We start from the raw sequence: 18,318 nt of genomic DNA on the forward strand, positions 1-18,318 counted from the left end.
TATATATATATATATATATATATATATATATATATATATATATATATATATATATATGATGGGAAGCGCATGATTGAGCTACCCACTCTTGTTCATAATCTACATAAACGATCTAGAATTCTAGACACTGGGATCAGCAGTGGCATAAGCAAGTTTGCGGATGACACCAAAATAGGGCGGAAGATTAATTCAGGGCAGGATGCAAATGCACTACAGGAGGATATAAATAAACTGCAGGAGTGGTCAGAAATAGCAATTTAAATTCAACACCAGTAAGTGCAACGTATTTAATATTGGAAGAATAAATACTGTCAGTGTATACAGCCTTAACAACTTCAACCTAGAGAACATGACTTGTGAAAGAGACTTCGGGGTACTCGTAAGACCGGATCTTCGGTCTAGAAAACAGTGCGTTAATGTTCAAAATAAGGCAAAAAGAGTAGTAGGTTTTATATCCAGAAGTGTAAGTATTAAGAGTGAGGAGGTCATATTGCAATTATATCTTGCGCTAGACAGGCCGCACCTCGATTATGTTGTTCAGTTCTGGTGCCCTTATTATACAATGGATATCAATTCGCAAGAGTCGGTGCAGCGAAGAATGACGAAAATGATTCCGTGACTTACAATAGATCCCCTCCCTATCAAAATAGATTAAAGACACTAAACTTGCATTCCCTAGAAAGACGAAGAGTGAGGGGAGATATGATAGAAGTATTTAAGTGGGTGAAAAAAATCATTAAAGGAAATATAGATAAAGTTCTTATAATATCCGAGCAGTATAGGACTCGTAGCAACGGATTTAAGTTGGATAAGTTTAGGTTTAGGAGGGAGATAGGAAGAAACTGGTTCAGAAATAGGGTGGCAGATGGGTGGAACAAGCTTAGGAACTTTGTAGTAAGTGCTGGAACGCTGGAAAGTTTTAAAAGGAGGTCAGATAGATTTATGGACGATAGAGAATGGTTGTAACTCTCGACAGGAGCTGCCATGCACAGGCCAACCGACCTATTGCAAGCTCCTTATTTTCTTATGTTCTAATGTTCTAACTTACTTTATTCATCTAACGTTCTGGGCTACTCAGAACGCATCTTCACAACGAATGACAGCCAATCAGGCTCCGAAACGAAAATGCGTCCAGAGAGGTAAGGTGCTCCCAGGGTACAAACTGCAAGTCTCTGACTTCCTCCACTAAGTAGTAAAGTTGCTTGGTGACAGGTGAAGGTTCAATCTTTGACCTTTTGCCAAAGGTGGAACGGAGCTAGTTGGAGAGGAAGAGTTTGGAATCTCTAATCTTAAAATGTCAGAGTATTTGCAACGAAGGTTTAAAACTCTTTCTCTCCAACTAGCTCCGTTCCACCTTTGGCATAAGCTCAAAGGCGATACCTTCACCTGTCAACAAGCAAATCTTCTACTAACCTACTTATTCCTTTTCTGCTGGGCAAGGCCTGCCGACATTCTGGTTTCGAGCTGTGGCAGTGTGAGTCTTGTTGCTCTGGTCGTGATGCTGGTGGTCTGTTATTGCAATTCTATAACAATCAGGCATGCGTTGTTAAGCCACGGCACCTATTTCTACTCCTGCTACTCACTTCAATCCACTTGTGTGCGTGTGTGTGTGTGTGTGTGGGAGGGGGGGGCGGTTTATATATTCACAAATACAGTATAGCAACTCATTCTGCATGGTAAAACAAAACAAAATAAAAACTAATCCTTGACTTCTCATTCCTTAACTTAAAAAGAATGAAAAATTAAACTAATAAACCTATTCGGGCTGTTATGACTTGCGTCCACCAGTTTCTACGGTGCGAGGGTGAACGTGACCGCCCTGCCGTATGCCCCGTACTGGATGACCTCTGGTGAAGGCAACAACACCAAGCACTCCGGCATTGACTACAACCAACTCATGACTTTATCAGAAATTCTCAACTTTACTATCCACGTCCTACCATCTGCCAACTGGGATGAGGTAAGATATTGTTCTCAGTAATTAATATTGGTTCCTTTTTGAATTATAAAGTCAAAATTAACGTTATTTTGTTTTTCTTTCAAGTCAAATAAAAATTGTAGGAGCAGGTCACACAAATATTCAAATCACTGTCAGTATATCTACTGTAGACGCCGAATGACTGAAACACCTTTCCAATTTTGTTAATATCTCAAAATAATTTTTTTTTTTTTTAATTACAAGTGAAAATACCTGATGCATGGTAATGGTAGTAACTCCAGTATCCCACAGCAGATTGAAAATTAGTTCGTATATGGTAAATTTTGCACAGTTTCAATTAAGATAACAAAATTATTCCATATACTAGTTGGGTTAGGTTATGTAAAGACTTATTAATGTGTATAATTATGGTGGGCTCAGAACAGAAAAACGACCACATCCGGTTGTGGTTGTTTTCAAAATAATCAGTAAGCGAAATTTTGCGTTTGGATTTTATCCTAAACTAACCTAACCAAATCCAAACTAACCTAACCTAACCTATAGCAAAATCTAACCTCTGGTTATTTTCCAAACAACCACAACGCGTTGTGGTCTCTTTACAGTTTTGGTATTCAGGACATCTTGAATAAAGACGAAAGCTAAGGTGCTCCATTGTTTCCCTTCTCCTGTGTGATTTTTTCACACATATATATATATATATATATATATATATATATATATATATATATAATCAACACATCAACCCGCCAGGATTCGAACCCACGGCCCACAAGCCTATGACTGTGACCGGGGAACGCTAACTGCTGGACCACCAGGATACTAAAAGCAGTCCTAGACTTTGTTATATTACACACAAAGCCTGTTCAATGAGCTTATGGCGCCGTGAACCTCTAATGGGGACCACCCGTATCACTTAGGTGGTCAGAGTAACGTTTTACCAAATCCGGCTTCGAAACACGAGGATCCATATATATTTCATTAGCCCAATAAAGCACGCGGACTTCTACATACAATCAACACCTCAACCCGCCAGGATTCGAACCCACGGCCCACAAGCCTATGACTGTGACCGGGGAACGCTAACCGCTGGACCACCAGGATACTAAAAGCAGTCCTAGACTTTGTTATATTTCACACAAAGCCTGTTCAACGAGCTTATGGCGCCGTGAACCTCTAATGGGGACCACCCGTATCACTTAGGTGGTCAGAGTAACGTTTTACCAAATCCGGCTTCGAAACACGAGGATCCATATATATTTCATTAGCCCAATAAAGCACGCGGACTTCTACATACAATCAACACCTCAACCCGCCAGGATTCGAACCCACGGCCCACAAGCCTATGACTGTGACCGGGGAACGCTAACCGCTGGACCACCAGGATACTAAAAGCAGTCCTAGACTTTGTTATATTTCACACAAAGCCTGTTCAACGAGCTTATGGCACCGTGAACCTCTAATGGGGACCACCCGTATCACTTAGGTGGTCAGAGTAACGTTTTACCAAATCCGGCCTCGAAACACGAGGATCCATATATATTTCATTAGCCCAATAAAGCACGTGGACTTCTACATACAATCAACACCTCAACCCGCCAGGATTCGAACCCACGGCCCACAAGCCTATGACTGTGACCGGGGAACGCTAACCGCTGGACCACCTGGATAAGGAAAATGGAGAGCCAAGATGTGTGGTTGCAGCCTGCGCTTCTGCCTCACCACATAAATCAACTCACTCGCAGCCATCATCCAGCTCACCATACTTCTCATCATCATAAAAACCTTAATAACCACAAAAGATCTATGGCGACGGAACAGACACAGATGAATGCCGGGATTCTCCAATCATAACTTTGCCCATGGGCGGCACAGATAAGAGGGTCGTTTTTGCACTGGGATCTAGGCAGCAGTGCAATCATGTCCTGTCTGTGCGACTGAGCAACCCTTTCGAAGAGCCACTCTGCTCACCCTACATGGGGAGGGGCTAGAAAAGGTGTCCTAAACATAACTTGCCTAAAGAACAAGCCTGACTGGGTAACCGCACGTAGTAAGGTCGAAAACGCAATCATAATTACATATTTAGGCAAAAACAAATTATACAACTGCTTATGGCCGCTGCATGGAATGTCAGGACCCTTCTGGATACTGACACAAATGAGCGTCCTGAAAAAAACACCTCCATTGTGGCAAAAGAGCTGTCTAGGTATAACATCGACATATCAGCCATTAGTTAGACTCGGCTCCCAGACGTGAGACGACTCACAGATCGGGGGTCTGGCTATACCTTCTTCTGGAAGGGTAAGCCTGCTGCGGAGAGAAACTGCATTTGTGGAAATGCGCCAATCCATCCTACAATGGCTAAGTGAAATGCCTGTTGGGATGAGAGACCGACTCATGACGCTTCAGTTCCACTGAATCACTCACTTTATGCAGAGTATGACATCAAGGAGGCCTTTTACACCGACCTTGCTAGAGTGCTAACCTCTATCCCCGGAGAAGATAAGGTTGTAGTCCTAGGTGACTACAATGCCAGAGATGGAAGAGATGCGGACATATAGCAAGGAATTATAGGGAGAAAAGGAATAGGCAAGTGTAATCCTAACGGCCTAATCCTCAGCTAGTGTCCTGCACACGATCTCATTATCACCAATATTTTGTTTGGGTAGGCCGAGAATTTCAAGGGTTCGTGGCAACTCCCACATCTAAACACTGGCATCTCATTAACTACATCATTGTCAGAGAAAGAGATCGCCGAGATGTCCTCATCACCCGATTCATGTGTGGCTCAGACCACAGCGACACTGATCAACGGCTTGTAAGAGCCAAACCCTCACTTCACGTCACCCCAAAACGGCGAAGGCAACAAATCTTCAGAAGAGGTTTTAACACTAAGAGTCTGGAGAATCCAGCTGCAGCACATGCTTTCAGAGAGAAGCTCGAACATGAGCTGAAAAAAAACCCGACAACGAGCAACCCAAATCCCAGCGCCGAATGGGGTATTCTCGACACTGCCACGACAAAAACCTGCAGAGAGACCATCGCCCAGATCGAAAAAAATACACCAGCACTGGTCTGATGAAAATGGCCCGGAAATCAACGTACTCGTCGATACTGCTGATACCTCCAGAAGAAGAATGCGGCGGCCCAACGCGAACTTTGCAGTTTAAAGAACGAATGGATGAAAGATAAAACATATGAAACGCAAAAACTTGCACATCAACACAAGATGCACGAATTTTTTAATTACACTAAAACATTTTTTGAGCCAATCACTCATGATGCAGCTTCTCTCCGTTCATCGATGGTAACTCCCTCATTAAAGACAAAAAAGGCATCCTTACGTGCTGTAAAGAGCTCTACCATTCGCTGCTCAACCAAAGCACCGATGTGGATGTCCTAAATACACAGCAGGTCCCTCAGCACCTAGAGTTGACCTACTCTGTATGAGGTAGCTACTGCCATCAAACAGATGAAAAATAACAATGCCACAGGGCCCCATGGAATCCCAGCCGAGGTGTATAAAGCAGGAGGACCTCTGCTTACCAGCCGTTTCCACTACCCCCTGGAGAATATAATTATGGGAAAAGGAGGAAATCCCCCAAGCTCTTAAAGACGCCTCCATCGTCAATAATTATAAGAACAAGGGAGACCGGTCAGACTGTGGCAGCTACCGCGGGATCTCAATGCTGTTCGTAGCTGGCAAGATTATCGCCTGACTCCTCCTAAACAGACTTCTTCCTGGGGCGGAAAAATTTCTTCCAGAATCTCAATGTGGCTGTCGACCATCATGTGCCACCACTGCCATGATCTTTGCTGCCTGCCAGATTGAGGAAAAGTGCAGAGAACAGCGTCGTGACCTGTACATGGCCTTCATCTAACCTTACTGAGGCCTTCGACTCGGTCATCAGGGAAGTCCTAAAGCGGACCTCAGCCATTTTAGCAGGCCCACCAAAATTCATCGCCATTGTAAGGCAGCTCCACGATGGCATAAACGGCAGTATTTTGTACAATGGCACCCAATTCTCTTTTCTATTTTCTTGGCTGCCTTCCTTACTCGTGCCAGTGCTATTTTAGCCAGCGGGATGGACATCCAGTACCATATGAAGGGACTTTTCAACTTACGACGAATCCAGGCATGTCGGCATTTCCATTGCTGAACTTCAGTATGCAGGCGACCTCACCCTCGTCGCTCGCTCTGCACGCGACCTACAGGAGATCCTAAACACCTACGCAGATGTGTATACACACTTCGGCCTTGAGGTCAATGTACGTAAGACTCAGATTCTCTTTCAGCCTACCCATTTTTCAACTACACCTCCACCATCCATCCAGCTTAATGGTACTACCCTCTTTTTATGTTACCCACCTTCATTATCTAGGCTCCCACTTGTCCACAACCTCGGACATCGATAAAGAAATTCAACATCGGAGTCAGCTGTGCATCTTAAGCCTTTGGCAGACTCTGCACTCGAGTCTTTAGCTGCAGGGAGCTGAAAATATATACAAAGTTGCGCGAGTATCAAGCAGTGGTCTTTCCCACCCTTCTATATGGCAGCAAAATATGGGTCACATACAGGAGGCACCTCAAGGCACTTGAAAACACTCACCAACGTAGTCTACGTTCCATTCTCTGAGTTCGCTTGGAAGACAAGAGATCAAATGCCACTATTCTAGGTGACATCAAATGTAGGAGCATCGAGGCTACCATTATCCATGAACAACTACGTTGGAATGGCCATGTTACCCGCATGGACGACAGTACACTGCCAAAGCAGCTACTTTACAGTCACGTAACGAATGGTAAACGTAACGCTGATGGGCAACGGAAAAAGTATAAGGATAGTCATAGGACAAACATGAATAAGTGCCAAATGGACAACCTCATCTGGGAGACGATCACTCCACACCGAAACGCTTGGTGGAGCACCACACGAGGAGTCAATACTCTTGAATTAGCCTGATTGCATACCGAGGCAGACAAGCGCCAGCACCGGAAAGAGGCTGCTGCTGCTGCCCCTACCACACTAGATGTAGCCCTCCACATGTGCCACATCTGTGGACGACTCTACCGTGTGTGTAAATAATAATAATAATAATAATAATAATAATAATAATAATAATAATAATAATAATAATAATAATAATAATAATAATAATAATAATAATAATAATAATAATAATAATAATAATAATAATAATAATAAACGGTTTAATGAAAAAGTAATGAAGCCCGAAGGTTGAAATTATACATTGGACATAAATGACTTATTACACACGTTGACATTGGTGATTTAACAAAAGCATTCATTAGAGATAGGTAAAGGAACATACAGTGAACATACAGATTAATGTATACAGTGGAGGTCACGTAGATCTTGTGCGCTGCGGTGTTGAACAGCAAACACTTTGTGTAGTAACTCCCTCACAGATGGTGGTATGAAGGGCATCACATGGTGTAGTAGTTCCCTCACAGGTGGTGTAATGAGGGGCTTGACGTGGTGTAGTAATTCCCTCACAGATGGTGTTATGAGGGGCCTCACGTGGTGTAGTAACTCCCTCACAGATGGTGTTATGAGGGGCCTCAGTGTAATACCACAGATGGTATTGGGCCTCGGTGTAATTCCCCAGATGGTGGAGGGCCTCCGTGGTGTAGTAACTCCCTCACAGATGGTGTTATGAGGGGCCTCACGTGGTGTAGTAATTCCCTCACAGATGGTGTTATGAGGAGCCTCACGTGGTGTAGTAATTACCTCACAGATGGTGTTATGAGGGGCCTCACATGAAACCCTTCAGAGGGTCGAGTTAGAGAGGGCCAAGGAAGAAAACTTGAGGGCCAACGAAGAAATCTTGAAATTAAAGGAAGTGATAGCGAGGATGAAGGAAGAAACTAGACAAGGAAAGCCCGTGTCTGACGAAAATTCAGGCGAATGGAAGGTTGTGAGGAGAGGGACGGTCAAACTGGTGGTAAAAAAACACACCAAGGATACGACAACAACAGCTAAGTGTACCAACTCTTTCAGTCCTTTGATAGACGAATTGGATGTTAGCATAGACAGGGACAAGGCTGACAGGGAAGGTATGAAAACCATAACTGTTGGCGATTCCCAGGCGCGTACCTGGACAGAGCTGTTCTGGTCCTTTAACCGTTGATTTCGTCTGGGTTAATGAGGCTGGAACATGTATATTATATAGGGTCTTAGTAGCGAAACCCAATTGTCTGTTATCCATTTATTGAGGAACAATTTCAGATACAGTTCCAAGTGTATATTACCATAACTTAATCTGCCCTTTGATATTAATAGCTCTGCTAAATATCAGGTTGGTGTGAGGTGTTGAGTGACAATGGTAGGGACCCATCGATGGAGAGCGATATCCGACGTCCCCCTCGAGGGAAGACGGAACCATCCTCGATGGCTCTCAATAACATCTTCCTCTAGTCAAGGATATCAAACTACTGCCTGCATCAGGTGGCCAGAAACCGGCTACTTAATGCCTTAGCTCAGCACAAGTAACACGACTTCCCTTGGGCACACCTTATCACGTGCTCTGAACATGTTACCTCATAGCTAGTGGAAAGTTACAGAGGGTGATAGAGTATATAAATCAAATTTATTTAACCCATTTATATAATGCTTCTGCCTATAAGACAGGGGCTATTACAGATATTTGTGGTAAAATAAAAATAGGATGAGGGTTTGTTTGCCAGGAGCTGGGGTGGGGGATATAGTTGACAGGAGGGACAATATCTTGTCTGGTAATGGGAACAAACCCATTATCTGCCTCAGTGAGGAGGCAATGATATTGGCCGGTGTAGGAGTGAGGACCATCTTAATAAGTTCAAAGCAGCTATAGAACATATTAGGTCGAAGGAGGGATCCTATATATCAGGTTCCTGTCTAGAAGGAGTGTTGGAAATGAATGGTTATCAAGGGCAGTTGGTGTCAACGGACGTCTTGACACATAATGCAAGTCAATATCAGTCCCAGTCATTGACAACTGGGATAACTTCTACGCAGAAGGGACCTTTATGATAGGGATGGGGTGCACCTGTCTAGGGATGGGGTGGCAACCCTAGCTGGTTCTCTCGAGACGGCAGTTCAAAATATGTCGAAGTCCTTAATCTGCTAGGAGATCATATGAGCATGGGGGGTGGAGGATAGTGCAGTAGGAACGGGTAAACAAAGTGAAAGGTTACAGGAAAATAGTGCTAAGAATTATGACAAAACTAAATTAGGCATGGAGTTAAAACCTAAACTCGACAGAGAGAGGACTCAGAACACGACTTTCTTAAATGTCTGCTACACAAACAGTAGAAGTATGAGAAACAAAAGGATATAATAGCATTCACCGAAACATGGATAAACCTATAATCACGTGAGTTCTGGTCGAATACCAAATTGCAGGTTACAAATTATTCCATACCGATAGGCAGATGAGAAAAGGAGGGTAAGCAATTTATGTCAGGGATAATCTGAAGTGTGAAATAAATAAGGAAATAAAAGAACGGAATACAGAAATAATTTGGATAGAATTAATCGATGGTGAAAAATTAATCACTGTATTGGACCAATACAGTCAGGTACCGGCGAGTTAACTGATAACGACGGAGAAATGAGCAATAATCGGAATAGATATTTTTCAACAGTTTGCACCACCGAAAATTAAACATAAAACCAAGGCACCGACTCTATACAGAGATAGTGAAGAAAATAAATTAAGCGAGTTAATAGTGACTAGTAACGACGTAACAAAATAGACAAACTAAAGCCTAATAAGTCACCAGGTCCCGATGAGATATTTTTCAGAGTATTAATGGAATGTAAGGAAGAGCTTAGCATGCCCTTAGCAAAGTTGTTTAGCATGTACTTAAAAAAGGGTGTAGTACCAGAAACATAGAGGATAGCGAATGTAATGCCGATTTTCAAGAAGGGAGATAGATCAGTGATCACTATCCTCTAATTACCGTTCAATCAGTCTAACATCAATTGTAGGCAAATTACTGGAAGCAAAAATTTCAAACTATATTAGAAATCATCTGGAGAAGCACAAGTTGATCAATGATTCCCAGCATGGCTTTACAAGCAGGCGTTCATGTCTAACTAATCTATTAATATTCTTTTCATCTGTTTTCGAATCAGTGGACGAGGGGCACAATTATGATGTGGTATATCTCGACATTAGCAAAGCCAAAGACAGATTCCCCCACGAAAGACTAATAAGAAAAGTGGAGGCTCATGGCATTAAAGGAGATATTCTAAAATGGATTAGGGCGTGGTTACAGGACAGGAAACAGCGAGTAAGCATTAACGGCACTAAATTCGATTGGAGCAACGACAAAGACATCAGCGTAAACAGCAACATAAGTAAATTTGCTGATGACACTAAAATAGGGCGTGTAATTAAATCTGACAATGACTCCAAAAACTACAGGAAGATCTAAACTAATTTTTCGAATGGTCTAAAAAATGGCAGCTGAAATTCAATGTGGACAAATGAAAGTACTCAGTACAGGATATGTAAACAGGGAAACCAGATACCAGATGAACAACGATGTTATTGAGATATCCGACTCAAGAAAGGTTTAGGCGTAATAATAAGTATGAATCTTAAGCCAGGTCAACAATGTGTATTTGCTCGAAACATGGCTAATAAAGTACTTGGGTTCATACAAAGGAGTTTTAGTTACAAGACTAGCGAGGTTCATCCTAAAACTATATCTTGCGCTTGTGAGACGTCACTTGGATTACGCAGTTCAATTCTAGTCACCGTATTACAGAATGGATATAGAATCCTTGGAGAATTCATAAGAGAATGACAAGGCTAATCGGGCATTAGAAAGACAGAGTACAGGGTAAGAATGCATCTTTATTTGCACTCCTTCGAGACAGAGCGAGGGCGACATGATAAAGGTGTATAAATGGAAGTCAGGGCTGAACAAAGGGACATTACAAAGGTACTGAAACCATCCAACCAGGATCGAACTGTCAACAATGGTTTTAAATTAGACAAATTTAGATTTAGGCGAGAAATAGGTAAACATTGGTTTGGAATGGAAATGATGGATGAGTGGAACAAGCTCCAAATATCATCATTAACTCGAATAATCTGCTGGATAGCTCAAACATCGGTTGGATGGATATATTAGCAATAAGGGTTGGGTGTAAATGGGACTGCTCAGTATGGGCTAAGAGGCGCTGTAGCAATTTATTCACTACGTGGTGTCGTAGCATCATGTGGACACCACGTCGTCTGGTGTCCTGGGACCTCACTCACTCAAGTGAGTGCGGTGTGGTCCCAGGCCTCCCTATCGTGGACGGATTAACACATACCTGTAGCTGGTGTTGTTGAGTCTCACGGGCAGTTATCATTGGGTACCTGGAACCTCACTGTGTGAATAGGGTGTGTCATACGGAGGCGAATTTTTTTTTAGTTTGAAAGCGGCCCATGGTATTAATGATGTAGTTCTATGTGCAGAATCATGTGATATCTTCAGATTTGAAAAGTTTTCATTTTTTGCTAGGTAAATTTTAACTTGAAATCTTATGAAAATTCAGTATTCCCACCCTTTTACCAACACCACTAAATAGCTTATTTAAAGCAAAAGTAAATGTAGTATCAGGTTAATTTATTAGGATGAAAATGATCCAGAATAGTGAAACGAATGATCTTGACACATTTATTAAATTTAATATTCCTTAGAAAAAACAAAATCATCAAATACAAAACCGGTTTCCACTACTACGACCGTGTTGCTGCACACCATAGAGAACATGTCTTTTCTTGTTTCTGTTTCTACTCATCACCTCCCCAGCTGACCACCTGAGCTCGGATGTAGCCTTCCTCCCTCTCCCTGGTTGTACACACGACTGCTGGCCTCGCTCACTTACTGTACACACAACGCTCTATACTCTGGGTGTGCGAGGGCCAGGCAGCAGGGACATGCATGGGTTGTCCAGGAAAGCTCTGATTTGAACATTGGTGAGGCTGCAGGTAAGAGGGGGCTCACTGCCAGCCTGGATGTTATCCAGATCTATGAGATCAGTGAGGGTCTTGGCACCTGATTGACTTCAGGAGTCTTCCTGACCCTGAAGGAATCGTCACCAACTGATTCGTCATGCCCAGATCCTCTCATAAGTCTCATATCCAAGATCTTTTTGACTGCCACTCTTCTCTCCTCCTCATCCTTACGGCAGAGCATTGTCTGCAGAACTGCCTCGGGATGAGCATACCAGGAAGATCTCCTCACAGTCTGCTCCACAATCTGAACAACCTTCCTTGGCTGACTCCTCAGGAGCTCAAGCTGGAAGAGAACATGCCTCGGACCTTCGGAGAACGATGACTTAACCTTGGTGTTGAACCAATTTGGCAAGCAGACACTCACGATGAATTGGACAATAAGTCTCAGGTTGTGAAGCTGGTTCCCTTTCAGTTTATGACGAGCGACCCAAATTCTGCAGAACCTGAGAGCCGTTGTGAGCCACCTAGAATGTGAGACTGGACCTATCTGCAGGTAAGCAAGTCTATCAGGCATGACCCCAGTTTTGATGGCACTGCAAATCATGTAACCATAAAATGGTCAGTACTCAGGTCGTCAATGACAGTATGTGCAAGCTCAACGAGTGGAGGGCCAACTGTGATTTTTTCAAAGCTCGGATTTATTTCTAACTCAGTGGCAGAGTCCAGCATCTTGCCAAGAGGACCGCAGACCATCTGCTGTTTGGAAAGAGTCTTTGCCATCCAGCTCCTGGATCAGATGTCTGGAGTGGGCAACTCGTTGGTGTGGGAGGTCACAAACAACCAGACCAGCTTCCTCCCTTCCGCTCTATCCACTGCATGACCCCCCCCACAACTCTGTGCTCAGCAAAGGTCCTCCAATGGCCTGCAGGGTCTGGCTCCATGTTCTCTGAGCCAGTTCACAATGTTATCTGCCACTCATCTCAGCTGGTTTCCTGATGTCATCTTCTCTCTGGAGTGAAATGCCACAAATACTTCTCCTGGTTCATCATTGCAGCAGGAGTAGTGTTCCTCCTTCACCATGGCAGGGAACAACTTGTCAGAATTTCCAACTTTCATGAACACTTTAGTGTCATCCCTTCTCCCATCAAAGAACAAACAATTGATTCCATTTTCTCTTATCCCCTTATCAAACTCCTCTTCTAGGTTACTGACAAGTTTCTCCTGAGCTTTCCTTACTTTGTTATGATCTATCACCAGGTGAACATCATCAGGTGTTATCAAACCACCGTCAATCCAGGCAGCTGTTGTTATCTCTGCAGTTTCTCTGAGACCAGTGTGGTGTCGAATGCTGGCCAGAGCTATGCTCGGGATATCTTTCCTATTTCGAATCTTATGCCTGGAAGGTTTGGGATCATTATTTTCTGGGTTAGGGACAAAGTCACCATTCTCCTGGTCAGCACTCGGATCAGCCATGGGGAAGTCATTAAACTCTGAATCAGCTTGACTCCAATCATCGGCCTTTTTTACCTCACCCTGGGCCTTCTCAAGTCTCTTTTCCTCGGCAACTCTTCTCCTCTTCTGTCTCTCTGTGGCAGCCTCCTGTCTCTTGGACTCCGGAATATCTTGGCTAGAAATCATGAGAGCCCCTATACTGCCAGTCTTCTCTCTCTGTGCTTTGACAAATGCCAGTTCGATCACAGGAATCTTCAGTTCACGCTTGCAAATACAGGAGATGTGGGCCTCGGATTTACAGTCACGATCGCATCCAAACTCAGGACAGAGAACAATTGGGCACTTGCAAGTAATTATGTCAAATAACTGGTCCAGTTGCTTGGCAAAGCTGTCCTTAACTGCAAGTTTTCCTCTCCCAAGAGAGATATCTCTTGCCTTTTCCCAACTGGCTAGCAGTCTCTCACTAATCTTCTTCTGACTTGTTATGACTGGAGGCTTGAACTGAGCGTTAGCCAGAGTGTACTGTGCCAAGACAGCTTTGGTCATATCACTGGCAATGTCTTTGTTTGTGTAAGTTCTTTGGTTCTTTTCACTGATTTGCCTGATTAAAACACCGTATCTCAAAGCATCTCTCAATGTAGGCAACTCCGACTTCAGGAGCTCTCTCCCAGACCCAAGATAGTGACTGAGATGGCTGGATTTTTGGTTCCTCGTCCTGACACAAGCAGCCATCGCAAATATTATCAACTTATAAATGCATCAGAATCTGAAACAGAAAAAAATATTGTTAGTTGGGTTGTTAAAGAATGAAGTCAGAAAGCAATGTTCACTATTTAATTGTAATGCACTAATGCAGCTGTACGCTAGATTTTCGATAAATTTCACGCTAAAATTTACCTAGCAAAAGGTTGCAAAATATTGAAACTGAAATTATTTTCTGTTTATATACACTAAAATCTACCAAAAAAGTGATGGGCCATTAGTTTTAGCTGATCTTCCCTCCTATGACACACCCTACTGTGTGAAGGTTAGCTTGGGTACGACTCAGCTGTTACTGTTGAGTTGTTTTTCACTGACTTAAGCACTGTTCACCGCTATTCAACACTGGTTTCATTCCTTTTCTAAATGAAATAGAATCTTCTGGCGACAACTTGTTGATATTCCGGTGGGGAGGAGGGTTCAGGAGAGGGAGATGTATCTGGAGGACGAAGACGTGTATAATCCCCGCCAGTTCGGCTTTCACCAATACCGAGGCACAACCACCGCCATAGCCCAGGCCTACGAGCAGATCGCCAACGCCATGACTGGCGTAGTACTGAGGGACGTCAGCAAGGCGTTTGACAAAGTTTGGCAGGCGGGGCTGCAGTATAAGATCATACAAAGGGGCTACCCGAAAACCTGACGCACCTGCTGTGCAACTTCATTACGGACTGCAGAGCCAAAATCAAGATGCAAGAACATTGTGGAGAAGAATTCTCACTATCGAGCTGCGTGCCTCAGGGCTCTTGTCTCTCACCAACCCTTTACACGATCTACACGGCTAACCTGCCACCCCCAATCGTCGGCAGAGAGTACGTCATGTATGCCGACGATGTAACACTGCTAGGGCAATAGAGGATATCTCACGAGTATAAAAATAAATGGGAAATAAAAACAAACAAAACGAAATTCGAGGTCATACTCATAGCCAAATTCAAGCCGGCGCCATTGATGATCGACGACGAAGAGATTGAGTACTCTAAACAAGGCAGGTTGTTCGGCCTCATCATCTCTCGGACGGGCATCATTTCCCACGTTAAAGACAGACTAAAGAAAACCAAAGCAGCTGCAGCCAAATTAAAACATCTTAAACTGATGCCTGAGAAGATACAAGTCCACCTGTACAAGGCGCTGGTGAGGCCTGTGTTGGAGTACCCATCTATACCACTCGTCACACTCGGGAAGACTAGACTACAACAACTACAGAGCTTCCAAAACAAGTGTCTGAGGTCAGCCAGTGGCCAAGCGCCACCCTACCAGGAGGCAGTGGAAACCATCCACCTGAGAAATAGAACAGAGGCCCTCAACGTCAGGTTCCATCGCCTAGGGAAGAAGTTTTGGGACAAGCTCCTGGACGACCCTCACAGCCGAGACCACCTACGCGGGGAAGACGGGGGAGACATCAACGGAGGGCGACCCCACGCCTGGTGGCCCCGGAGTCTGCCCGCACTACAACAACCCAACCCGCGACCCATCTATGTCCGCCACAGTGATCCACCTTAGATTAAAACTTAGATGATATAAGTTCACATTTAACAAGTCACAATGTAGTGAGTCCATAACGTAATACAGTATAAGATTTTATTAAACATATAATTGTATAATCAAATTAGTCATTGTCTACCAAAGTAACCATTGTGCAACCTCATCCTAAATCCTAGGTTAGCTTAGTTAGCCAACAAACTTTGTAATATGTAAGACATGGGGTGTCGTCTCCCTCTTTTTAACTCGTTAAACTTCTTTTCCAATCTTTCCCCCCACGACTATATGTTGTGACTTCTCTATCCCTCATGTCTGTCTGTGCCTTCAGCCCCAGCATGCCTCCCATCCTTTCCCTACCTTAACCATAAAAAAAAAAAAAAAAAAAAAAAAAAAAAAAAAAAAAAAAAAAAAAAAAAAAACTTGGTATGGGCCAACATAACAGTTGACCTGGCTGCTGCCAGAGCAGCGCCAGGTACGTCTTGACCCTTCAGTGGTCAAGGATGTAGTGTGTGTGTGTGTGTGTGTGTGTTATGGTGATTGAATATATATATGACAAAATTCTGAATTATTTTTCTTATAGTTTCACTGCTTGGGCTCCATAGACAATTTTTGGCTCATATTAATACAATATTACACTTTCTATCATTAACATCCACAGGTGACCAATCAAGTGGAGGCTAGAACTTCATTCATAGCGAGTATTGTCTACGTGGTTCTTCCAAGTCGCTTGGACAAGTTTGATTACACATACATATTCGATTTCTCGCCATTTTGTTTCGGTATGGCCAAGCCCACACTGAAACCTCAGTGGCAGAGTTTGTATTACCCGCTGTCCAGCAGTGTGTGGGCCGCCATCCTGGCCACTGCCGTTCTCACCTGTATGGTCCTGGTCACAGTAAGATATTATTTTAATTTAATTCGCTTTTATTTAGGTTTCATGAATCTTTGACTACTATTATTACCTGTCGAAATCGTAAAGTATAATAAAATTCGGTTTAATTGGTTGTAAGTTTGTGAAGTTACCTAACCATTTTAGTCCCAAATGCAAGATCAGCCGTGGTGTACACCATGCCATGGTATCCCGGCGGTGGTAATACAATGGAGTGAAAATTTTGTGAGTATTCAAGATGGGCCATGGTGGTACCCGACTGTCGTTTGTTGTTACTACGTCATCGTAATGTAGACTTGGGGGTTGGTATGCTTGCACCCTGAAAACGTTGTCAGTGGCACGAAACGTTTGCTCTTGCTACACGATTTACGAGCATAAAAAACTTGAATCCCAAGCTAAGGTGCACCTCATTTTCCTATGTTCTTGGATTATAAGCCAATTCTGGGAATAACATACGATCATTTACAGTGAATATAGGTAAATAAAGCCTGTGACAACCATAAAAACGTAGGAATTCACTGTAATATCTGTTCCTTTCTTCTTTATCCTTATTAAATCTAACAATAAAGTTATCAGTTTTTCATGAACTTGGGGTTGGGTGAGTGTAATAAAGAGAACTATGGCCTGGTCTGTGGATGAAGTCAGTAGAATATACCAAAGTACAATATTAGGTATTATAATTTTGTTATGACAGTGATGAACTCACTGTACAGATGAATTGGGATAAAATCTTGAAAAAATATCACCATAACTGTTAGTTTTCTATCAAACAGGAAATTATCTTATACAGGTACCAAAATTTTTACTTTCATATTATACAAGGCCAGTTATCTACAAGATATGAAAACTTGAGATAATATTTCCTCCTTTTCTCCACCTGATTATAGTAATGCAATAAATACCCTTTCAAGAAAACAAGACATGAACACTTCCCCAATGTCAGGAGTAAAAATGTATACAATATGTTAAGACATGGACTAAACCAGAAGTCGGAGAAAAGTCTCTGCTGTTTAAAAAGTCTTTTATTTGGAAATATATTACATGTAAATACTGAATATAGATCCTCACCAAAGAGCCTTCATATAGTTAGTGTGCAGACATTTGTTTACAAGGCATATGCTCAACTATTATGGAAATGAAGACATGTTAGGTTAGATTAGGTTCATCTTGTGAGCAAATGTCATGGAACCCATATACAGTAGGTATAGTCATGAAATTCTACCAACTAATCAGAGACTAATAATGTTAAACATAGAACAAGATGATAATTAAATGGTTTAAGAATATCCTCAATACAGTCTGCAATATTAATTGCAAATCATTTCTGCATTTTTTAATGTTTAATATAAACTGTTATAATAATAAGGATAAAAATACGATGATAATGATTATTTCAGAATATGGCCTTTATTAAAAGCAGGATATGTTTTAATATATGGATGATCAAGAGTAAAGTATTTTAAAAGAAAAATCATCCACAAATTTCACAAATAAATTAATACGCAATATCCACGTATGTATGCAGAGTGCAAAAAAAAAATAATAATAATAATTAAGGCATACAGTACGTTATAATTTCTCCAAGATATATGTTCAGAAAATTCCAGAAACTGCATTTTTTCTGGTCTATGAGTAATTTGGGGATTTTACGGAAAGTCTCCAAATTTTTCTGTTCCGAGTCAGGGAACCAGTTCCGAGGTTAGGATAGAAAGCAAATTCCAAAATCTTCCCTGGAACCGGAAAAATTCCCCTTCAATCAAATGATACCAAGATTTATTTCTTCAGTATTGGTGAAAGGTGAATAGTCAGTGAAAATAAAGTTATTAATATTGTGTTAGTT

At 42.4% G+C, this 18,318-nt stretch overlaps 1 protein-coding gene across 1 annotated transcript in view; it reads left to right on the plus strand.

Annotated features, from left to right (window-relative positions):
- Nucleotides 1-1,790: 1,790 nt before the first annotated feature.
- Nucleotides 1,791-18,318, plus strand: part of LOC121873787 — a 29,526-nt gene continuing 12,998 nt past the window's right edge. The window contains exons 1-2 of the mRNA XM_042377490.1: nt 1,791-1,960; nt 16,248-16,484. Of these exons, the coding sequence (XP_042233424.1) occupies nt 1,841-1,960; nt 16,248-16,484 (357 nt within the window). The 5' untranslated portion in view covers nt 1,791-1,840. The remainder of the gene's footprint in view (nt 1,961-16,247; nt 16,485-18,318) is intronic.

The sequence above is a fragment of the Homarus americanus genome, unplaced genomic scaffold (genome assembly GCF_018991925.1).
Source record: "Homarus americanus isolate GMGI-L3 unplaced genomic scaffold, GMGI_Hamer_2.0 scaffold25827, whole genome shotgun sequence".
NCBI lineage: Eukaryota > Metazoa > Arthropoda > Malacostraca > Decapoda > Nephropidae > Homarus > Homarus americanus.